Below are 24,264 nucleotides of genomic sequence, written 5' to 3' on the forward strand. Positions count from 1 at the left end.
CTCTGGGGGCCTCCCTCCTCTGAGCTCTTAATCAGGAAACAGCCCTAATTACCCTCCTCTCCTCCTTATTCTTACCTCTAATTCCCCTTCCTTTCCCCGCTCACTTTTGTCTTTTCCAGCCCTACTTTCATCTCATCCTTTTGTCCTTCTTATCTGGCTGCTAACAAGGTGGGAGAGGGTGGGTGGGATTTGGGTTGCTTTTGCAGTTGCTTATATCACAGCAAATGGGTGATGAAAAGCGGGTCGCGGGTCAGTGGGACTCAGTTCTTTGAAAGCCAAGCCGAGCTGAGACTTCTGCTGATGCAATGAGAAAAGGACGGTCCAGAAAAAAATAAAATAAAATACAAACAAAATTCCACGGTAGAGTCTCTCTCTCTGTCGTTGCCTCGAGCCGTCTCCGTCTCAGTACACCACCTCGTACACGGTCGCCTTCTTGTCCCCCGAGCCCGTCACGATGTACTTGTCATCGGGGGAGACGTCGCAGCTCAGCACAGAAGAGGACTCCTTGGACTACGGCAGATAACGGGACACAGACACAGTTGTTAGCGGAGATATGACTCATCACCCAATGCTTTATCACACGAGGCGTATTTGCATTTCGAAAAACAAGCGTCAATTATTTCCGAAACTGCACAGTGGCGGAGTGCTGACTCATTTGTCTTCAGCTTTTTTTTATTTTCCTGCAAGATCTAGGCTCATTAACTGCAGCTTTAAGCTTCACTGAAGGGCTACAAAACGCACAGTCTAGGGTTTTCTCTGCTCTTTACTCCCATGTTTGAAGATGGACCGGGACGCCTGGCTTTAGAAGGATCTTAAGCTACCTTTACTGTTATCCTGTCTCTCCACTTCCCACACTCCCCTATCCTCGTGTCAGCTCCTTCGCCCGCTCCCTTAGCCCCCATGCCTTTTTTGCCTGTAGCGCGGCAGAGCTGTCAATCACAGAGCCGCCGGTAAGAGACCATTTCACACAGGATTCCTAATATTATACCAAGAAAGAGGATGTCGGGAGGAAGGGCGTTCACGAGGGAGGTACATTATGACAGGCCAAAAGGATGAGTCTGGAAAGTGACCAAGAGATAAAAGATACTGTACAAAAGCGCTGCCTTGAGATTTAATGGAGAACTGCAGTTAGCAGGTGCAGCCCAAAACATAACATCAAATATTTAGCAGCAGTAGCGGATACACGGTATTAGAGATGCACCGATCCAGCTTTTTTGCTACCAATAGCGATACTGGGGTTTGAGTATCTGCCAATATTCGATATTTGTCGATACCAAGAGACTTTCTTAAAAGTGGCTTTCTCAAGAGCGAAAAATTGGATTGACTCTTTTTTCCATTTTAAGGTCAATATAGTCATACTTAATTGTCATGATGCTACAGATCAATTATCAATTATATCTATTGATAAACTAATGGATAAACATTAAACAAGGATCACTGGATTTTTCTACACTAACTATCCTTGGGTATATCATGACAGGCTTTAGGTTACAGTAATAAAAGCAACTCACATGAAGTGATCTGATCATTACAAATATGTTTGATCAGTTATTTCTTACACTAAAATACAATAAATTGGCTTCAGCAGTGGTTAGTTTATTGTATTAGGCGTCTTTAAGTATTTCTATCATAGTTTTTTGAGACCCAGCCTTGATTAATTTTCGTTAGCATTGGCATGCACCCGCTAGCTTTAGCATGCTATTGCTAGCGTGGCATGCGCCCCTAGCTTTAAAATGATATGCAGCATGCCCATATTCACATAGATCAAGTTGTTTTTAAGGCGCTGAGAGCCCAAACTGGTTATCAGTTCAGTATCGGATATCCAAAACCCAATATCACATTTTTTCCAGTATCGGCTCTGATATCCGATACCAGGATCGGATCGGTGCATCCCTACCTGGTATATGTATTCAGAATGATTGCAATCATCAAATAATTACAATTAATAAAGAAACTACAAATCTCGTTTCTATGAAGTCTTCTGACACCTTGTACGTGGACATGTTCTGTAATGCATGTGTTGCTAGCATGTCAAACATTTATATTCGATCTTCTAAACCAAAAAGAAATGTTGAGCCTTAAGACACATCTTTCATCACTTATCCGTAGTATGTTGTTGCTACACTTTTTTTTTTTGTTAGTTCGGGCCAAAAAAAATCCCCAGTCTGGATTCAGCACTGTGTCACTACACTCTATGCACGCTTCCAGTTATTAGTCCATTGTTTTTAGGTTGCTTCATGCAATATTACTTTCTGCTGTACTATAAATATAACATAGAGCAGGTGCACTGGAAGTTTGGCACTGTAGATTCATAAATCCTTTTCTCACATTCTCTTTTCATTAAGTATTAACACCTTTGAAGGAAAAACTGACTGAATGCCATTGTTATTTGGCCATAAAAGCTGAATATTCAATGTCCCTGTGTTGCTAAGGCAATCTTAAATAAATAATGCAGCATTAGCATTACTGCACATAAAGCCCATTTTAGCCGGGGTGATAAAAGAGAGGGGCAATAAAAGAAGTAGTAAAAGATAATGCATGGTATAAAAGAAGAAGATGAAAGGAGGAGAGTGAAAAATAGGACAAGAAAATACAAGGGTGGAGATAGATTAGGGAAAGATATGAGGCGCAAAGAGGAGCAGTGGACAGTAAACAGACGGAGATGAAATGTGTAAGGGACAAAGGCACAGAAATATGTAGACGAGAGGGAGAACAAGAAAGGAGGGAGAGTAGCGAGATGGGAAGAAAGAGGGGTCTGTACAACACTGTGATGCGTTTGGCACAGGGAAACTCTTGGCATTGAGATAACAAAGCAGGATAGCCAGCATTCTCTTTTCAGTCTGCCGGGAGAGACGAGATCTGCCAACCCCACTGCCCACTCCAACTCACTCAAACACAACCGCCACACGCACAGAAACTCGGCTTTGTTTATTACACCTTCATCTTTGTATGTGTAGCAAATAAAGAGCTTAAGAGCAGGAGGCAGCCTTAACGAATATTCCTCCCAGTTGAGAAGCTGACTCTGCTGCTCCCAAAATACACACACATCTATATTTGTAAATGTTTGTAAAAGCAGAATTAAGTAGTCAGTGCTGCCAAAGTGTCTCACCTGGAATATGCTGGCTCCATAAGGTGTCCTCCACGCATTCAACAGATTGTCTTTGCCTGTGCTCACGAACCACTTGCCTGAGGACACACATTGGAACAGTTTGATTGAAACTTTTGCAAATGTTTTTCAACCTTCTTTGAGCTTAAAACCACCATTTAACACATGAACAAATAACACTATGCTGGAATAATAGGCTGCTACTAATATTTTGCTGCCAAATCTTGTTCATTGTTGCTTTTTTCTGGTTTCATCCGTTTTATTAAGACACAAAACAATGGTAATTATTAAATGAAATAACTAAGATGTTAATCAAACTGAACTGAGACCTATAAGGACATTTTTTCAAGGCAAACATGACAATCTCTCAAGGCACACAGTTTCACAACCACTGCTGTATAAGTCAAAATGTAAAGGTCATTTTGATTAAACTATGTTACACGATCTGCAGTCTATTATTTACAATACGCACCACAGTAGGCGAACTTTAGAGAGAGAACGCAGCTCTCGTGGAGGTGCAGCTGGTACTTGTCAGGTTTGGAGACGTGCAGCACTTCCACATTGCTGCTCTCCATCCCCACAGCCAGCCACTCGCCGGTGGGACAGTAGCCCAGGGAGAAGATCTGTTGGAAAGAGGCCAAAAAGGGAAAAGTGAGATAAGCAACGACCACAAAGACGACCACAAAGGGAAAAGAAGATGATAAAGTAAGAAGATAAAAGTGAGAACAAAAGAGCAATGGGGGCGGAGGGAGCAGAGCGGATAGAGGCGAGGACAGAGGGGCGTGTGGTTAACAGGGTAAGAGGAAATATCAAGATCAACAGAGAAGGAAAGGGGGAAAAAAAGGAAAGATAAAAAGAAAACAGTTGGGGTTGCATCAATAGCAGGTGAGCTGCCTATAACATCTCAACCTTTTCAGCTGATATTGTTTTGCTTTATCTTCACTATAACCCTGATGTCTTGTGTGACAATGTGTTCCAGCTGTTTAATACTAATTCAGGAACATTGATGAGGATGATGCAGGTTATGTTGGCCACCTATATATTATTTAAATAATTGCACTATTTTAACATGGATTAGTAAAAATATCTCCTTCCAACATAAATGAAACATATCCAGCTTGAAGATAATCATCAGTAGTAGAGCAAAAACAGAAAGACCAGTCTCTTCTTATCAATCTTCGTATCAATGCTCTCCCCCCTCTCTGCCTGTCATAGCACCAGCTCTTCCTCTATCAGGATAGGCACAAACATTATGGGGAGAGGCTAAATGCCGAGATACCTAATTTTCAAGAGAAACATTGCTGACACGTTTTTAAACACCGCATGCGTTTGCCGCTGATCGATTGCCATCGCTAATTGTGCATTTAAATAGCCCATCATGGATTGAAGACTCCTATCAAGATGTTTTTCAGCCATTCCTGGGTCGATTTTAGCTAAATAAAAACTCTCAACTCTATTTCAAGGCAAAACCAACGTAAACAAGTATCTGACTGTGCTACAGAAGAATTCCAATGATTGAATTGAATGATTTTTGATCATTCATCCCTATTTGTCTTGCAGCACCTGGGTGTTAAAAGCATCAACATTTTCACAAAAACACCTAAATAGAATTGTGCGCAATAACGTTGGGAGAGGTTTTCCTATGCAAACCTGTGAGGTGAAGTCGTGCTGCTGGAGCTGGCGTCCCTCTCGCAGGTCCCAGCAGCGGACGGTGTTGTCCAGTCCTCCTGTCCACAGTTTGGTGCCGTCGTTAGAAATATCGATGCAGCTCGCTCCATCTGTGTGGCCCTGGAACTGCCTGTGGATTCATTTAGATACAGTATTAGAGGACAAATATGTTTAACGGCCTTCTCCTTGTCTCCTTGTGCCCAAAAATCGACCATCTTTCATCAAAATTCTCTCTCTGTCACCCTGGGGCGAAAGTGCTTTATAGTTTTACTCCTTTTTCTTTTTCAAAGCTTATTGCCACATGCATCACTCCCCTCCTGCAATTTTCACCAGACTTTTCAAATTCTCATGACTCACTTCTATTTGTGGAGCCGAGACCAATTCCTTCCCACAGAAATAGTTTTTTTGTTTGTCCCGTCTCTGTCTCACCTGACAAGAGTCTGGTTGTGCAGGTCCCAGACCACGATGTTGCCGTCGCTGCAGCAGGAGAAGCACACTTTGTTGTCAGGGGAGATGGCCAGAGCGTAGCAGGCGGGGGCTGAGGACGTGAGCTCTGCCTTGATGCGAGGAGTGGGTGTGGCCAGGTCCCAGATGGACAGTGTGCTGGCCTCACCACCGACTATTAAAGTGCGGCCGTCAGGGAGAATTTTACAGGAGCGGATGTAGTTATCTCGATTCTGATTGAAAGACAAATATTCTATAATTATTAACACACCACAGACTAAATTTAGTCAGTGATGCACATTATTTACTGTCTTTTTAATTAAACTCCAGTTGAAAAATATCACAAGAGAAATGATAGAATGATTCTTTACAGTCATACACAGGTATAAGTTAAGGATATATTATTTCTTTTGTCAAGAAGTTGGATAAAGAGACACTTTCACATATTTCTCTCCAACCTATTGCAATGTTCTCGATATCCCCAAAAAGCTAACCAAAGGCCAGTCATCTTGCGCTCACCAGACAGTCGAGCTGCGCCATGGGGCTCTTGCTGCCCGGCTGGCTGATGTCCCACACTTTGACGCAGCCCTTGCCTCCAGTGTAGACGTGGCGAGTGGAGGTGCTGATGGTGACGGCACACACCACCTCTCCGTGGCTCAGCGTGTGGATCTGCCGCGCGTGTCGAGGGATGCCCGGGCCCAGCAGCGCGTCAGGGGGAAAGGGCACGGGCTGCATCTGTCCGTCTGCGCTCACGTGGAAGGAGTACGCACTGAAAAGAAGCGGCGGCAAGAGAGGAGAAGACAAAAGGGTTAGGTTTTGGAACAGAGGGTTGTCGCAAACAAAGGAAGGAAAGAGGAAATACAGTGTTCCTGGTTGCGTCTTGTTGGGAATGCTAGTAGTAATAAAGAATGCTGACAGACTAGTGTTGTTGTACTAGAGGCAAGGCAGAACTGGCCAGGCTCTGTGTGTTGTTGCTAATAGCCGATCAATACTGTAGCTGCTGGAAGCCAAGGCAGTATTTTGATTTCAAATTAGCACTGCAAGAATGATTTGCTACTTTGCTGGAAATGACACAAACAACACAATCCCGGAACAGGCGAGAAATGGGTGATTGATTGGATGATTTCATATGTAAACATGTCAAAGAGAAGGTGATTGATTTTGTAATGCATTTTATATAGAGTTATATGGGAAACAAAAAAAAGAAGAAGAAAACTCACGGCTTGCCACCGGATGAACCAGGTAGAGACGAGGACAACCCAGGCGCCCGCAGATGAGATCGAGAATCATACGCGACCTGATCGAAAAAGATAATGAAACATCAGTCTAATGCTTTCAATTACTTAGGGATTTTTGCAGAAACATACTAATCATTGCTTGTGCACAGAAAGAAACGGCAGGAGTTTTCTTGACAAGTGATGCTGGAAGTATTTCCCCAGACTGATGACACAGGGGTGAATGGGGCACTGCAATGAACATCCTGCCCTGAGGCTCAGCTACTGTATGTGAACGTCCTTAGGGATCTGCAGCTACCTGTGTAGGTTGTTGAAAATATAACCGCAAGCTATAAAAGCACACAACACGCTAAACAAAATAGTCCCAACATGCTTTTTATGCAGGAGGTGGGAGCGAGTTGTGGAACAAATATTATACATTATACATGCAGCTTACTACACTAGGACTGACTCTTCACTTCTGGACGTAGATAAATGAACTGGCCTGTACTCACCATGGGGCTCCGGGAGTAGGCGCTGGCTGCTGCACTGATTTGTGGAGAAAGAGTCAAAGGCCCTCCGAATCCTCCAGGACTGGCGAGCTCCCCATTGAGTCCTGCGTGGGACACCACCCCAAAATGAGCCGGGTATGAACCAGGGGGTACAGACATGGGACTGCGGAGAGCTGGGACAGGGGACCGGGAGCAGAAGGGAGAGAGGACGAGCATCAAATCACAGTCACAAAGGAGCAACTACAGGGAAAGTATTCTATCTGTCACTCACTTTCATCTCGACAGAAGTAGGAATGATATTATCTAAGGATATGACTAGTCTGGCCTGGGTCAGATGTCACAATGTCAAAGAGAAAATAGGAAAAATGAAGGCTTCAGGGTTGAGAGAGGAGAGAGGAGGAGCAAAACCCATCATGTTACAAGCAATAAAGCCAGACAAGAGCATTTATATCTTTTCATTGTATTGTTGCACTACTATGTTGGCACCTTTTTAATTCTCTGCCCTTTGTTATGCATCTCTTTGTCTTGAACTGCTGTTTCTAAGGTGCTACACAAATATTTTTTTATATAATTAATCCTTTTTAACTTGTACTCAATGAAACACAGGGCACGGCTGAGACTCCTGTCCTTTTTAGGGCAGTGTGACCAGGAGGGCTCACCAAGTGGGTCAGCAGCTGAGGCCGCTTTGCTGACCAGGCGAAGGCAGGACGTGCTGGGGCCAGGAGCTCCAGGGGTAAGAGCCTCACGATGGGACGGGGATGGGGTTCCTGACTTTGACAATGGAGACTGCGACTTATCCATCTACATAAGAAATCCAAACACAGGATATTGTTTGAAAGGTAATGTTGAATGTTTGCTGTGACGTCCGTTTTCTGGTGGGTCGTTTTACCTGCGCAGGGTCCTTGGCCTTCCCGGGGGTGGGGCTGCGTGGGTTTGGGGTGGTGGGGGCATCGGCGCTTGAGGAGCCTGGCAGCTCTTTGCGAATGGTGGGGGCGCGGTCTAAGCCGTTCCCCTGTGGAGAGTGAGGGGGACTGCCTGCTGGAGAGTTAGGCTCCTGAATGAATAATAGCAAATAAAAGGGAAAACAAAATACAATGCTTTTAGTCCAGTCCATTCAGCCCTGAAGCACACTTTTGGAGAGCTTATGGTAATATGGTCTTTGACAGTTCCACCACAATTCACTTTATTTCACATTCACAAAGGGATTCGCCACTATGTCCTTGGGACGGCGTTTTAAATCTTTTTTTATCTTGACATTGACATTTTCAGTTGTAGCTTGTTTTATGACATGTATTTCAGGGACTCGTTATGTCAATCTGAGAGTGTGTTTGAGAGAAGTGTTCTGTATCGTATGTTTGTATTGTGCAGACCAAGGTCAAGGTGCTGACAGCATTGTTCTAAGAAACAGTGCAATTGACACAAACTCCTCTTTTCTTTCAGTTAAGTGACTCAGAGCTCAGTGTGCAGGGATGGGACGATAAACAATAATATCGTTAATCTCAATAAAAATGCAGCCATTAAATCGATCGTCACATTTTTTAATAATGGTGTTCATCGCACTAGAAGAGTATCACTATATCCACCAGAAAACCACCACTGCCCCAATCATAGCAAGCTTTTGGCAGAATGAGGGAGAAACGCTGCTCCTGCTGTCAGGGCGAGTGAACAGGTGAAGGAGGTGGATCTGAATAACTCCAGACTTTACCCTCCTCGGGAGAAAGTAAAGTCTGAGCTGTGGGATTGTTGGTGGATTTACAGCAAAAGAAAACTAAGAGTAAACTCCCACATGAGGAACATGTGGAAGAAGAGTCTGTGCTGAGAGCTAACGCAGGTTCATCTGAGAGACAACCACCAAAGATACAAACTTCAGGAACAGCACAGGCTGAATTACACCTGCTTCAGTCAGAAGCTTTCTCACAGTTTGTCATCTTTACCAGGCAACAGAGATTAATGCGATGTTAGTCGCACCGTATGGCTCTGCTGGGTTGTTTTTTCTAAAATAATAAACCAAAGTGCTGCTGACACGACCAAAGCCTCTACAGTATGTTTTAATGTTCTGTGGCTCTTCTGCTTTATACAGTGCTGCTTTATAAAACCAACAATGACTTTCTCTGATTGTGGCCATGAAAAGATCAGCTGGTTTTCGCTTTTCAGAAAAAAAAATGTTTTGATGAGTTTTGAGTTGAATTTGTTTAAATATGCTTTATTAGGTCTCACTCAATCTGATATGAAAATGGAATATTTCGTTTCCCAGTTCCCATCATTTCTGTCATTTCTGCAAGTAGCAGTGGAATTTTTAAACCATCTGCAAATATCGTGATAATATCATTAATCGCAATTATTTTGTCCCTAAAATTTCATTATCGACCCATCCCTATCAGTGTGCACTGCATGAAGCATCAGGTGGGAATAAGACCACTTTCACCAAACTGTCTGAGGATAAAGCACCTTCAGGACATTTCCTTTTTATTCATCACATTCCACATACATTAAAAATTACCAAATACATTTTCTGCCGTGTCTGTCATTGTTATTCGTGCAACAAAAACTGATATCTATTGGATAAAACTGTTGAATGTCACACTGGAATATAGTATAACCTGCCCTGAGCATTATCAGCCCCTCTCTTTCTCAAGAGCTCACAACGCTCTCACCTGCTGATGTCATTGGGTGGGGCAAGGGCTCCACCCCATCTCAAACAGCAAACAAGCAACTGGCAGCTCTTGTTTATAGCCTTAGATAAACGGTTTCAGTTCACGGCGTTTTGAAGTCCATGCTTAGAAATGTATTGACTTCTGCATGTTTTCCATAAATTCGAGTGATAAACACATGAAATGCCCAAGCCGATGTGTTCAAATGTGGAATGAAGCAAGAATAAAGCATAAATAATAAGGAACATTTACGGATCTTGCTTGCTTTTGTATGCTTCGAGTACCATTCGCAAATTACCTCAAAAGTTTGGCATTAAATTAAGAACTAGCTGATTGGAAACAGGACTAGAAAACTCACCAGAGACCCTCCTGTTTATTTTTCCATTACACACACATTTCTCATTCTTTTCTTGCTCCCTATTGTACTGGATTTCAAAAAATAAAGCACACAGTCATCCTCCTTCCTTTGTATGCAATATCAAAAATAGCAGAGATAAAACATTTTGGCACTCTGCATAAAGTGTTGAAAATTTTTAAATGGTCCATGGGCATAAACGGCTTAGCATACATTAAATCAAACTAGACTGTGGTTATCTAATTAGTGAGTGGAAGTGCAAAGGAACACAGAGCCGGCAGAAGAGGGGCAAGGAAGAGACATGATGGAGATGTTTTTTGAAGCCGCTTTGAAGGATAAAAAGGAGCTTGTTTCTGTGGCTTTGGTTGAACACGACTCTGACGGATAATGAGCTTACTAGTCTCTCTTCTTATTTACAAGGAAAGTGCAGGAGAGAGCTGTATTAGCACAGTACCTGCTGACTCCGTATGTGCTTTACAACTCCTGCACACACACACACAAGCCAAGGTTACGACGGCTGATATTAAAAGCACTAAATTAAGACCGCCACAAAATACAAGGTTGAAAGTGTAAAGCTGACACAAATACCTGAAGAGGTTTTAGGACAAGCCGGCAGAAATGTGACATTAGTTCGCTTTGATTAAGCTTCCGGATATTAAATGTGAGGGCCTATTCTCTGTGATTTGGATAATAGTAAAATGTGGGCTGGTTCATACAGGGGACAACTGAGGCTGTGTCCATCGGTATATCGGCCATAACATTATGACAGTCTGCTGCTGGTGGCGCATATCATGTTAGATGGATCTTTTATTGTATAATCATCGGTAGTTCGTAAAGACTGGGCGATATCACCTTGTGAGTGCTGATCCCGTCAGATCTCAGGGTGGAACATGATTAGTCACAGATATGACACCGTGAGGTTATACCAGGTGGCTTGGGTGAGTTGTGTGTGAGCAGTAGTGGTCAAAGAGGCACTCAAGCCCTGATTTACTTTCTTTTATTTCACCTTTTTTGTTACATCCTTTGTCAAAGCACTTGATTTCATTACTTGAGTAATAGTACATTAACTACAGGTTAAATATTACTCCAAAAAAGTAAAAGTTCTGAAATCACATTTTTACCTAAGTGAAAGTACTGAAGTATTTAGAGAAGAAATAATGTTGCAGCTTCAAAAACACCAAAAACTGCACCTGAATTCACCCTAAGTTTAAAATAGTTCGCTTAGTTTATTTGTTTATTTGAACAGGGACAATGTACAATATACATTCACTTCAAAAAGGAGAAATGCATTGTACAAGGTTGTAGCATTTGTGCCAATTTCCACCTGTAGTCCCTGGGCAGGCTTAGTCTGGCTAGTGCCAGACTGCTGTGTGTGCTCGAATCATTTCGAACTGCACAGCAGTCTGGGGACCGTGGTCGAAATCTTCGCATGGATTTGGGGACTAAACACAGAACGAGGAGGGACGGCAAGACGATGACGCACTATTCGACTTACTTGTAGTTTGTTTAGGGATAAAAAAAAAATGTAAAGTTTATTTACGGACCAAATATGACAGCAGCAAACGCGATGCCATCTTTCGATCAAGCTTTAGTCCGTGTTCTAAATAGTTTAGCTTGAAAGGTTACAGCGTGTACGTCATGCGTCATCTGATACGATGATGATACGATGGCTATGGCTAGGGCCCAATAAACGGCTATGGACAATCGTAAACCACACCTCTCCTACGAGAAAATGAATTGGTGGTCCCAGACTAAATATAACTTGAGATTTTAGTCTGTCGCTAGCCAGGCTAGGGCAGGCTGATGTCAACAGACACATTTTTAAAACATGCACACACGTTAATAATACATTTCCCCCATATTAAGGTTTTTAAAATACACACATGTTCAGATTTACTTTGAAGCCTTTTTAAATGTAGTGGAGTAGAAAGTATTTGATTTACTTTTTAAATGTAGTGAAGAAAAGTAATTGTTCTCTACAAAAACACTACTCAAAGTACAAATCCATGAAATCTCTACTTAAAAGGTGCATTATGTAACTTTCTATGCAAAAAAACCCTTAATAATTGTGCGTGATTGACCTCTTTGGCTGTATGGTTGGTTAGCATGGCGTCTTTAACTTTCAATCAATCACTGTGGCCTCTAGAACACTTGAGGATCAATTGTTTTGTGGTTTTCTGGTGAGAGGGCGCGTCAGCAGTTGAAACCTACCAGAAACTATAAAAACGATTGATCCTGAAGCATCACAGAAGCCACTGTGATGGAAAGTATAGGCGCCATGCTAACCACTCATACACAACTTTTGTGTCACAGAAATGTCAAATACAAACAAATTAAGTTTTTTTCTGCATAAAAAGTTCCATAATGCCCCTTAATGTACTGTACTTCAGCAAATCTTCTTTGTTATTGACTACCTCTGTGTGTCAGTGAGAGGTGGTCAGAGGGTTTGTTGGCGCAGGAGTGTGCAGCCGTGCTTCTGTTGGTTTATCCCAACGATGGCTGCGGCTACATACAGTAAGAAGCTTACCACCACCGAGTATGGACCGAATAACACATTTCCCCTTCTGAAGCGCTTTGGGGGACTGGTGGTCATGTGAAAAGTGCCAAACAAAATATGATTTCAGATAAAATTTATAGTGAATTTTTAGTGACAGCATCGACAGTGGGATAACATCAATATTTGTGACAATGCTTCTAATCACCTGTTGGGAGTGGGACAAATAAAGTGTGTTGAGCTGAAGTGAAAATAAACTGTGATAGACTGACCAGTGCAGAGCAAGAGCTATACTATTGAGGAAGCTCCTACTCAGTCACAGTGCTGCTGCAATTCTTTTCTGCAACTTTGGCGTTAGAGCCATTGGGAAAAGATTGTCGATACATTCATGGGATTTCCAGTTTTATTCATCTGTGCAGGGCCACAGCTCTGGAAAATGGCTACTTGTAACTTGTGGTTTCTAAATGGTATTTCTTGTAGCACAAGGTCGGTGCTGTGAGGAGATGTGGGAGCGAAGTGTGAGTTTGTGAGCGTAAAACATTTTTCCACACTGGAAAGGAAACGGGAAATGGTGAGTTAACGCTGGAGGTGGCCATGCAGCTCAGGGGAGACATTGGCTGAAGATGCAAACCAAGGTGGTACTTCAGTGCTTTGAGTGAAATATTGTGTAGTCTGCATTTATTGTTTGTGATACTCCCATGCCCATACAAATTCATTGCTTTTAACATACATGACTCACATTAACAATATCTGCTTGTCCGATTTAAACGCAGATAACTTGATTTGGCCTTTGCAAATACCTGAAACTGACTGAATACATTTAATTACTAATTATATTTAGAAGTAGAGTGGTATATAGTAAATATGTTCATGTAAAATATAGTTTTAAGTGATAACAAATATGATGTTGATTTCTTCATTTAAAGGGGCTAGATGCAAGTTGATCATTTTATACTCACTACTGCCACCTCAAGTCTTATGTGTAACTGCAGCTTCTATATTAAGGAAAATACATAATTTTAACATAGTCCCTTTTAACCAGACTTTTTATTCTTTAAAAGTTGTTTATGTTTATATTAGTATTTAGTTTTTAAGGAAGCCCTTCCACTGGGTGCCAGATACAATGGGTAAAACCCACAGGTACTAGGCAATAAATTGAAACATAGATTGGTCAAGGCAACACATGTGAAGAATAATTTATTATTTTAGCAAGAAAGGAAAAGTCAGCAAAAATGCTATGTTACACTTACTTCATTTGAGACATCCACCACAAGGTTGTCCTCACTCTTTTCCGCATCACTGTCCTGTTAAAGAAAGATAGAATAGACAGAATCTGTCAATACCTCTTAGAACAAAACAAGCCCATTTTCCTGTCGCTTCTTGGCAGATGTGTAGTGTACCTATAGGCGGAGAATCATAAAAAGACAGAGGCCTGCGCAGAAGCGAACACGGATCAATATGTCGATAACTCAGGCTGCTCTCTGCTTCCCTGACTGTCTCTTCACTATACAACATTGAACACATAGACTCCTCCCACACCCCAACACCATAGAAATGTACACATAAAAACACTCCATCCATCCATGCCACTCTCACTCCTCTTTCCCTCCTGCTCGCTCCCTCTCTTCGCTTTTCTGGGGTGAGAACGATGGCACTTAGTCGTCATGGCAACTGAGCTTTGATGCGATCATGGCCTGATATTTCTATTGACATGGGTGTAGAGTGACATCAGCGCCTAATTACACCCCGCCAAAACAAGGCTGTATACATGCGCCCGGTAAGAGAGAGAGAGAGATATGGAGACCAAAGGATAAGGGAAACCGAGAGACTGAGGGTCGGTAATGCGACTTGGTGAAGGGAAAAGAAAAAAAACATTCGCAAAGTGGAAACTATCTGTGCTCGCTCTCACACTGGACTAATGGGGGAGATTTGGAGCGCTGTTGTTGGTGCCAAACTGATTTAGCTGGAGGCCATCTTTCACAGACAGACTCCCACTGTCAATCAATCCCCAAGACTGCAAACACACAGTCATCTAATTCATTACAGCTATCTGCCTTGGCCGTCTTTTCTGCTGGCATCACATCGCCTCTGGCTCTCAGCTCTCGCCTATTGGACCAAACCAAACCAAACAGGGCTCTAATTGGCCCCGGGCCCCCCCTCACACCAGCGTGGCCTGAAATGTCACAGGCAATGTCACTGTCTGCACACATCACTCGCACCCAGTGACAACTTGTTTGGTAAACAACAGCAACAATGTCAGAAAGCACATGCCTCAAATCCAATTTCTTTTCTTGGAATATTTTTAGGTGCTTAGTAATCTAGCACAGAACGAGGCCAAATATTCATGTTTTTTTATTCAAAGAAATACTAAAAGGATAGACCTGTCACAGCATACAGCATTGCTTTCGTTTCCGTCTGTAGTCCTTCATACATTTAGCTTTGCTTGAACGCTTTCTTTCTTATTTCTATCTAAATGGACCTTACCTTGACTTTAACTTGTGTATATTGTGTAATGTCCGGTGCAGAGCTTAGGATTGTGTCATCAAAACCGCTAAGATTTCTAGGATTCCTGTTGCATTCCATGACAAAAAAGCTGATGGAGATTTTAAAATGTTATTTTACACAAGCTCTTTTTCTGTCGCTGGACCCAAAATGTGGAATGCACTGCCTTTGTACCTTAGACAGGCCGAGTCACTCACAATTTAAGTCCCAGCTAAAAACCTACCTTTTTCCTTCAGCTTTTAACATGCATTGATTCACTGTCTTCTGTTGGATTTGTGCTGTTCTTATGGTTCAATGTATTGTACTGATCTTATTGGTAATCTTTTTGTGTTGTTTTTAACCTCTAAAACCGGTTGAGCATTACAGTATAAGGCCTCATTTGAAAGCTAAGACCTACAAAACTCACCTAAGCTTCTTCCTCGTTATGTTCGTCACCGTTTCATCCTTTTTGTTTTCTGTTTTGGTCACATTTTTGTGGCTTGATCACAGTTACATTAAAAAGCAATGAAAACGTGACAAAAGTGTGACAAAAATGACTAAACCGTGATGACATAAACAAGGAAGCAGTTTAGATGAGCTTTGTAGGTCTAAGCTTTCAAATGAGGCGTAACACTGTGGGCTAGAGGATGTAACCTCCAGTCAAGAACCTTTTAGATTTGGGTAAAATTGGAGAGCATGTGCTCGGTTCAGTTGGGGATTAAGAGGTGAAAGTGCATTATAAATAAAGCTGGATTGGATGTGGCAACCCGGCAGATAACAGAGATGTCCCTGGGCTCCTTTCCACACTTCCTCCTGAAATGGCGTACATATTTCTATGGTAATGCTGAATTTATAATATTTGTCCTAAACTGGATTATCCTTTCATATCCTTGTGTCATGTGGGCAGATAGCAAAACAACACAAATATTAAGCGCTTTCAAAACAGCAGTTCTCAACTAGTGGGACGGGGACACTCAAGTGGATTGTGGGACCTTTTTTCTTCTTCTCTTGCCTCAAAACAATACGATGAATATGTGATGATGAATATATGATGCAAATTTGACTACCGCATTTTCCGGACTATAAGTCAGAGTATAAGTCGCACCAGCCTTGGAAACTACCTGGGCATGGAGGTGTAACTGCACCGTTGACAAGCCTCTCCCGGCATCACGTTGTTCAAGCATCCATCTAGCTTTTAGTCCGCGATAAGCTTTTTTTATTTTTAAGAGTAACTTCTGCTTTTTGCCAGTCCCTTACATGTTTCTCACTCACACCGCACTTTTTTTTCTGCTGCTTGAGTACCATTTTTAAAATTTTCAGTGGTACAGGAGTAGCAGATACTGGTACACAAGCCTAGAGCGCAGTCTAGCGACTGTCAATAGGAAAATAACAAACATGTAAAATGATATATTTTGATATACAAGTCGCACCCCCAGCTAAATTATGAAAAAAGTGTGACTTATAGTCCGGAAAATATGGTATATTGAATGGCTTTAGTTGGTCTGTTCGTCATAATTGGATGAAGGTGGGTCCCGAAGTGACAACAGTTGAGAACCGCAGCTTTAAAAGGAAACACTGAGCAGGAGTAAAGATGGGACAGTTACATAGGGGTGTGGAGGGAGAGACTCCTTATCCTCGCAGCGCCTCCTCTTGGCCTCGGCTCCCCCCTGCGAAGAGCTGTATCCTCCGGACGGGCCCTGGCGCTCTTCATTCGGCTGGCTGTCCGTGGACGACACTGATTTACTCTGAGAGGCAGAGGAGGCAGCGCATTAGCTTAAGAGTGGGGAAAATGGGCCAAATAGATAATTAAAGTCATCATTCTACAAGGCCAGCAACTTAGGCATAATGTATAGTGACACGCATAGAGACACGCACAATCTGGAGACGCAAGCTTTGGTAAAGGCCAAGATAAATCACGGCAAAAGTGCACATACATGTGATTTCACACACACACGCACGGACAGTGGGAAGAGCAGACGTAAGCAGCAGGTTACAGATTACACACAGGATGGCCTATAAAGCTAATTAGTGCTCCCCCCCCCCCCCCCCCCCCCCCCCCGACACCCCAGTCCTCATGTAAAATATGGCCCTCATTAATGGGTAATAAAGCTGTGCCGACATATTTACAATACAGCCAGCGCTCGGAGCATTGGAGGAAGCCCATCAAAGCGTTGCATTGTTTAGCGTCGGGGCAGGGGCCAGGAGTGCGGTGGGGGCCACTTGCTATTGTCAGTCCCTCGGTGGGGAGCAGGGACAGTAGAGTGGAGACAGCTATGACTCAGACCGGAAAGACACAGCCAAGAGGACGCACAATGGCCCTCGCTGTGTATGATTCTTTTTTACCCTTTAATAGTCTCTTGTGTTTGGAAACGCTGCACTGATGGGCTCTTCTCGGTGCGCGTCTCGCTGAAATGCTCCATGGTTCAGCGCAAACCTCAAACTCACAAGAGGGACATTTCCTGGAGTTTGTGTTTAGCAATTAAATTATGCAAAGGGTTTCCTAGCGGGCATGGAGAGCAGAGAAGGGAAGTTAAGTCAGTGGCTCTCCTAAATCATTTTCATTCTATAATAAAAAGCCAGAACAAGGACATTCAGCTATTTTAATATGATTCTTTCCAGCTCTGCCCTACGTAGTTTTACTTTTCTTTTTTCCCATTTTGCCCTTGTCCTAACCTTGTCCTCTCTCTGTCCTATCAACAGTTACAGTGATGAAAGCCAGCTATCCAGTGCGGCTCGGACACAGATACAGTGGGAGAGGGAAGGTTTCCGTAAAACACATGATCTAAAGAGAAGGACATGACGCACACACACTGAATTACAATGAGCCCATTAGCTTCCAATAACTTTCAATGCAATCAAAAAGGACTTACAAGAAAGAGATGCATTTAGTTATTTCACTCATTCATAAAATGACTTGTCCCTGATGAGGAGGTGCTTTAAGGAGTGTCCAGAGTTGCAAATAACAGGTACTAAAAGTTTGATGCCTGTTGGCTGCTATAACCTTTCAGCTACTATGGGCCTCAGGTGGGAGTCACTGGCGTAAGGACTGACTGACAACTGATGGAAATCTCTTTAAGTAAGGTCTGTGTTGTTCAGTCATTGTGGACTAGGGCAGAGGGATATGGCCTAAGATCTATATCACGATATGAAAAAGAAATATCACGATAACGATATATTCGCCAATATCATTGACAATGGACAAATTACTTCAAAATCCCAGCCTTGCGCTTATTGGGAAGATTAATTCATTGATATTTTATTCCTTTTTTTTTTACGGCAGACTAATTTCCTCACAAATATGATCTACTCAAGCAGTTTACATCCTTCTTTTAATCTTACAGCAGGCTCAAACATTGAGTGTGGTGTTTGTTATGGTGGAAACCTTTTTTTGCTTAACTGACAGAACCTCTGTGTCTCGATGTTGTGATGATACGTAGCTACAAAGCTACTTACTGTGTTTTGACTCCATTGTCTTCGTTTAAAAAACGCCACACACACACATGACAATCATCATACAGTATTTTGGGTTTATACATGTTACTCACCCTGCTCGGGGCTCCCTCTGGGACAGGCAGACCGAGCCAAGTTCATGAAAGAGAAGGAAGGGTAAAAAGTTTGACGTCAGTCCTGATAATAATAACAACAGTTATGGCCAAGGTTAGATTCAGGAACAGGCCTTTCTCTAATAAAGATACAGAGGGGGTATTGTGCTGATCCCAGACTGGCTTGACTGTGCTTCCCTCCCTAGACAAAGCACACACTCTCCTCCTCTGCCTCTGTCAGCACTCGCTATCTGTTCACTCACTCCCTCCCTCTTTGTGTGTGGACGTAAAGCACATCCCGCTGTAGCTCTCACTGAAGCCTAACACACCAATATGAACACATTGATTGCACTCTGTGCCTCCTTTCCGCTCATCGTTCTTCTTTTCAAACTCCCATTTTATTCATGAGAAAGTCTCTCCTGGCCCGGTGCCAGAAACAGAGCACAGAGATAAGTTTTTTTTTATAGAGGTGAGAAGAAGTTCATTGGAAGAAAGAGTTTCTTCTGAATTGTGTCATGCATACTTCAGTCCATATTATGACTGATTGAAGCACGTTCTGCATCCATCAGTGGTTTGCAGTGTGAATTACTCATAATTTGCCTGCTTAAAAAACATAAAGGAATGACTTGCATTCACGTTTTGAAACGGCAAAGTGATTTACTTTAACCGTGTGCAGCTGTACAGTGTCCACTCCAAAATGAAATAAATCCAGCTTAAGTTAAAAATGCAGATGTATGTGTAATGGCTTGAGTCTGGATCATTTCCCAGAAAGTGATACTCAGCCACACAGAACCTCCAAACACCGTCTGAAACATTCCACAGAGTAATTGATTCCCAATACAGCATAATTGTAGAAACAAAAGCATCAATGTGATGTTTAACACAGGCAGATTAAGAGTGTGAGAGTAACGACCTCTGTGAACTGATGTTAAATAATCTCTGTCAGATCCTGCTTAAAGGCCGTACCATTATTCCAGTTATTTATTCCCAACCTACCCAAACCATCAGTGCTTCCCTGACCTTACAATAAAAAAAAAAAACTGTTCCTATACTAACCCCTTGTGTTATATAGTCATAGTCACGTCTTGTTTTTATCTGTAAAAAAAACTATTTTGGATCTACAAATGTAATAATGATACTCATGTACCAGTCTGTGTGTATTTCGATACCTCTGAGGTGCTCTGGGTCCAGGTGGTTGCGCTCGTCTTTTGAAGCCAGGTGAGCGGACACTCCCAGGGCACCCGTCAGCGCCAGGAGACCCGAACCACCCGCGCCCAGCGAGAGGCCCGATGGGTGGGGCGTCAGGGGGATACCGGGGGCGTGGTGCGACAGGTGCTGGAGCTGCTGCTGCTGTGGCCACAGGGGAGATGGGAGGTGGGGCGGGGGAAGGAGAGGAGAGAGGACGGAAAGGAGGTTAGAAAGTATGTGGCATAATGGGGAGGAACGGGAAGAAGCAAAAAGAAATAATAAAGAAGAGAAGCGGTAGGAAAAAAAGAAAAGACAAAAAAAATGAGATGGGAGATTACAAATGAAGGAATGAGAAAAACCTACAATGAAAATGAAAAGACAAAACGCAGCCGTGCGAGATAAAGAAAGGCTATTATCCTGAGGGGAACAGTGTGGTGTGTGCGGCTGTGTCAGACGCACACACTGTGGAGACAGCTGTGTTTGTAGTGAGGGAGAACAAAGGGCTTTAAGTAGACAGTAATGCGACGAGAGCCTAGTGTGCTTCCATATGCACACCGTATATACAAATACTGTATGACTGCAACATGTAGACTTTATACGTTTTTACAGGTGCTGTGATATGAGAGCAACAGTTCGTTTCATTTAAAGGACTTGTAGATATTTTCTGTAAATGTAATCATTAAAAGCTTTAAATGAACCGAAATTAATGATTATGATGAAACCAGAGTGAGCTCAATATAACATTTCCCAAGCTCCATCTCTAACACTCAAGTGTAATTTAAACTGGGTTTACCAAACAACTTCAAAAGTTAGTCATCACTGAATTGTACTGAATAGAGATAAATGTTCATGAATATATTATCAATGATCTCCCACATTTGCAACTAACGGATGCAAGTGTTTCAATCTTGCTACGGCAATCACAACTCTGCACAGAGTGATGTGACCGCTTTATATAACGCTTTTTATTTTTGAGATTACAGTGGTATGAGTGAATGTGTTATAGAGGAGAACAGCAACAACTCACCCCAATAATGGCATTAAGTTCAGCCATCGTGACCTGCTTGGCCCTCTCCACTGCCTGGACCACCTGTTGTTGGTGCTACAGAGACAAAGTCACACACAGAATGAAAAGGTTACGTAGCATTACTTTATGTTTTCAAAGATATAGAACTTTTAAAATAGATGCAGTGTTTCGCAAGAGGCTGTGTAAATAACACCAGGTTGAGTAAGCTTGCATTCAGAATACAAAGAGGCACATAAAAGAGCTCCACGTCCACACAGGCCTAAGACACGCATGTATGCTCAAAGATACACAAAAATGTGTCGTGTTTGCACTAAAGCCCAGTGTAATCAGTTGCACTAACGCAAACATGCATGTGTGCCTTCACAGTGCACAGCCCCAGAGTCAATATTGATTGAGCTGACGGAGATGTGACATTTCCATCCCTAGGGGGCGCACTCGTGTATGCTCACAAGAATCACAAATCATGTTATGCTTCAGAACAGTGGTTCCCAAGGTGGGGATCTGGACCACCAGGGGTTACAAGCACTAAGCAGGAGTTGAAGACATCAAGCAAAATATTAATCAAGATATCAGACATTTAGGACATCAGAATAATGGACAACAAATGAATTATTGTATTGTTATGATATCAGAAGTGTTTGATGATCAATATGGAATGGCCAGTACAGAGCTTACAACTAGAAACCTCCTTCAAGAAGTGTACATTACAATCGTAATTGCAGGTCGACGTGACACAAATGCGTGTAACGAGTGCCTCGACTGTGAGCATCTCTAATGTGTGTGTGGCAGCGGCGACACTTACCTCTTGAGAGAGGAATGGGATGATCTGAGCACAGATGGCACTGAGACGCTTGACAATCTCCGCCTGTGAGGAAGAGAGAGAAGCAGAAGGAGTCAGAGCAGGATTCAAATGAGGAAATATGATGAGAACACAATAATGAAAGAAGCCGCAAATCCATCTTTACATTACGCTAAGTCTTATCTGCAGAATGTCATGTCAAATACTTCTTATGAGTTTCATTGTCTGTTTAATGTAATTCTTTGTTGTCTTCGGGGTTTCTCTCTGCAGTTGCCACATTAATGTTCTACCTTTTCAATTAGCGGATCAATTCGCCATAAGATTAAAGCCAAATGTTGTTCCAGATGCAGCCCATTCCATGTACCCAGGTTACACTGGATATCGACTTTGGATAGATGAATAAAATATCATTTAAAATAATATAGTTTGCATGTAATTCACATTGTGATGCGTTACTGATGTTAAATGCAGAAAAATGACATTAATTAATTCAATGTATGTTAATAGCAATAATGCATTGGCTTAAATAGCGCTATTCTGGACACTCAAAGACACTTTACATTACATTATTCATTCCTTCCATACTTGGTTGTCATCATGGACCCATATAATGTTAGAACGCATTGTATTGTGTGTGATTTTGGTGATTTTTTAAAAACATCTCAGAACCTTTGCATGTGACAACAAAAAGCGTGGCACGAATAATGGGCAAGATCTAGTTTTGTCTCGGACTCTAAACGCAAAAACCTGCTATTATTCACCCAGAGAACGCTTCCTGCTCCAAAAACCTCACACACAAATGCACCCGAAAGCCTCATACGCACATGCATATAGCGTCTCTGTGGTGTGTCTAATTCTATCAGTGAGTGCCCTCAGCCTCATTTTGTTCTCTTCTTCAGTCAGCCGTTCACAGCAGCTCTCACACTGAGCCATCATTACCCTATTCATGCTTCCTCCATTCCCTCCATCTCCTCTGCTCTGTCTCATTTGCTCTCATCTTTCTATTTTTTTCCCGACATGACTCTGCCTCGCACCATGTTAACTCACTCTCCCACCTTTACCTTTCTGGCCTTGACTCCATCTGTTATGCAGCTTATTCGTATGTTGATATTGACATCACCTGTGCATTGTTGTTATAATTATAATAATTGTTATTTATCTCTTCTTGTTAGGCTTATGCTCAGTGCCGTATGTTTCTGGATATTACCAAGTGTGAAGAAAAAATGCAATTAGATGGTATGTAAGTTTGTCAGCATATTCATGATGTGTCAGTCTCACTAAATGTGTTTACAGAGGCCTGCACTGGCAATACATATGACTTTATTGGGGACCAGGATTATAGTTTCCAATCCAAAGAGGATGCAAAAACATAAAAACATAATGTAAAATGTTTTTGTAACTGAATAAATCAACGATTATCATCATTTAAATAAATAATTGATTTAAGAATGTTTAATTCTCTGTTTATAAAAGAGCAAAAACAATTTGTACACATACTTTAATGTCACTGGCAGTGGCAATTAAAATAAATCGTCCAAAAATGATCTGTCAAAATGCAGGGGGGAAATTTGGAGCTGTGTGCACAACAGGTGTGACACCGCAGCACCAGATAGTTTCCTGGACATCGCTGCACGTTGAACCGGCCAATCAGACGTCGGCTTTAACTGCAACAGATCAATGGAGTGATCTGGCTGGAGCAGCGTGAGCTGAGCCAGGTGTCACACAAAACAAGGCACGGTCTCTTTGCACCGTAGTGCCAAAACGCTACCATCAGTGAGAGCTGGCACAGGCCGGCCGGATGACGGGATGAGCGCGTGGAAGGGGGGAACGCACGGCCAGAGACAAAGCAGAGAGAGGGGGCTGGTCACTGAACACCTGAGGGCTCAAATACTGCCAAGTGGCACCGGTACAGAGGGACAGAGTGAGGCGGGATATAATAGCGACGAGGCGAATTTGTACTTCTACTTTAGTCATTAGAATAAAACATTTATTATTTTCACACAAAGGACACACAAGGATTAAAAGTGAAAATATGCTTAATTAGAGAAAGTGCTTCAGCATACTGTAGTTAAAAACGGTTATTTTCAAAGTGACAGCACATTTGCATAAGGGCTGATCTGCGTATATACAGAGTCTAGGAAAGGAAGAGACAGCTGGAGTTTGCACAAGTCTATGTGTCCTTCAAACACACAAAAAAAACTGTATGGTGTTTTGTTTATACCATATTTACATGATAAGTAACCGAGCTACAAGCGGCAATTCAAAGTCAGGATATGCAAGTCAATGGCAATAAGGATCCACAGTAAGGATGTGTCAGAAAGTGAAGCTATGTAGATTTAAATATACATAGTAAAGGTCATGTTTGCTCTGAATACAAGTCAATTCTCTTTAATCAAGGCACAGTGCGTAGCCCATGTGTCAAGGTAGAAAACAATCACTCACAGAAGCACAGACTCCAGTCAAGAAAACAATAAGGACTGTAATTGTACAGACAGCTTCTTCACCACCCACGTTTAACCTACACCGCAGGCTCCCAGTCAGAGAAATCTGTAGGTCGTTCAAGGAAAGTATCCATATCCTTAAAACAGTACTTAAAAGTGGAAGCAAACTTTTCAAACATTTTTAAAAGAAAAATCTGGAATTCTGTATTGAAATTAGTCTACTTTTATTGCATCTCAATGGGACATTTGATCAGTATTACAAATTAAAAGTTTAAAGATCACATTTGCATTAAGTTGTGCTTAGTTTCTTTTCTTTTCTGCCCTTCAACCTTCTACAACTAC

At 42.3% G+C, this 24,264-nt stretch overlaps 1 protein-coding gene across 3 annotated transcripts in view; it reads right to left on the reverse strand.

Annotated features, from left to right (window-relative positions):
- tle2b (TLE family member 2, transcriptional corepressor b) overlaps window positions 1–24,264 on the reverse strand; it is a 245,645-nt gene that overhangs the window by 178,146 nt on the left and 43,235 nt on the right. Inside the window, exons 5-20 of one of the 3 annotated variants that reach the window (XR_013793773.1) lie at window positions 21,485–21,547; window positions 20,683–20,757; window positions 19,637–19,817; window positions 18,471–18,487; window positions 16,530–16,670; window positions 13,695–13,748; window positions 7,834–7,998; window positions 7,604–7,745; window positions 6,948–7,117; window positions 6,439–6,515; window positions 5,738–5,987; window positions 5,204–5,451; window positions 4,757–4,904; window positions 3,579–3,729; window positions 3,110–3,186; window positions 339–510 (exon numbers count right to left, since the gene is read on the reverse strand). Coding sequence is in view for 2 of the 3 variants with exons in the window: in XM_079574582.1 (XP_079430708.1) it covers window positions 403–510; window positions 3,110–3,186; window positions 3,579–3,729; window positions 4,757–4,904; window positions 5,204–5,451; window positions 5,738–5,987; window positions 6,439–6,515; window positions 6,948–7,117; window positions 7,604–7,745; window positions 7,834–7,998; window positions 13,695–13,748; window positions 16,530–16,670; window positions 18,471–18,487; window positions 19,637–19,817; window positions 20,683–20,757; window positions 21,485–21,547 (2,067 nt within the window). In the remaining variant the exon portion in view is untranslated. Of the gene's footprint in view, window positions 1–161; window positions 511–3,109; window positions 3,187–3,578; window positions 3,730–4,756; window positions 4,905–5,203; window positions 5,452–5,737; window positions 5,988–6,438; window positions 6,516–6,947; window positions 7,118–7,603; window positions 7,746–7,833; window positions 7,999–13,694; window positions 13,749–16,529; window positions 16,671–18,470; window positions 18,488–19,636; window positions 19,818–20,682; window positions 20,758–21,484; window positions 21,548–24,264 lie in introns of those variants that run through there. The other 2 variants (XM_079574583.1, XM_079574582.1) reach the window with 2 other exon arrangements.

This window comes from Gobius niger, assembly GCF_951799975.1.
Source record: "Gobius niger genome assembly, chromosome: 17".
Lineage (NCBI taxonomy): Eukaryota > Metazoa > Chordata > Actinopteri > Gobiiformes > Gobiidae > Gobius > Gobius niger.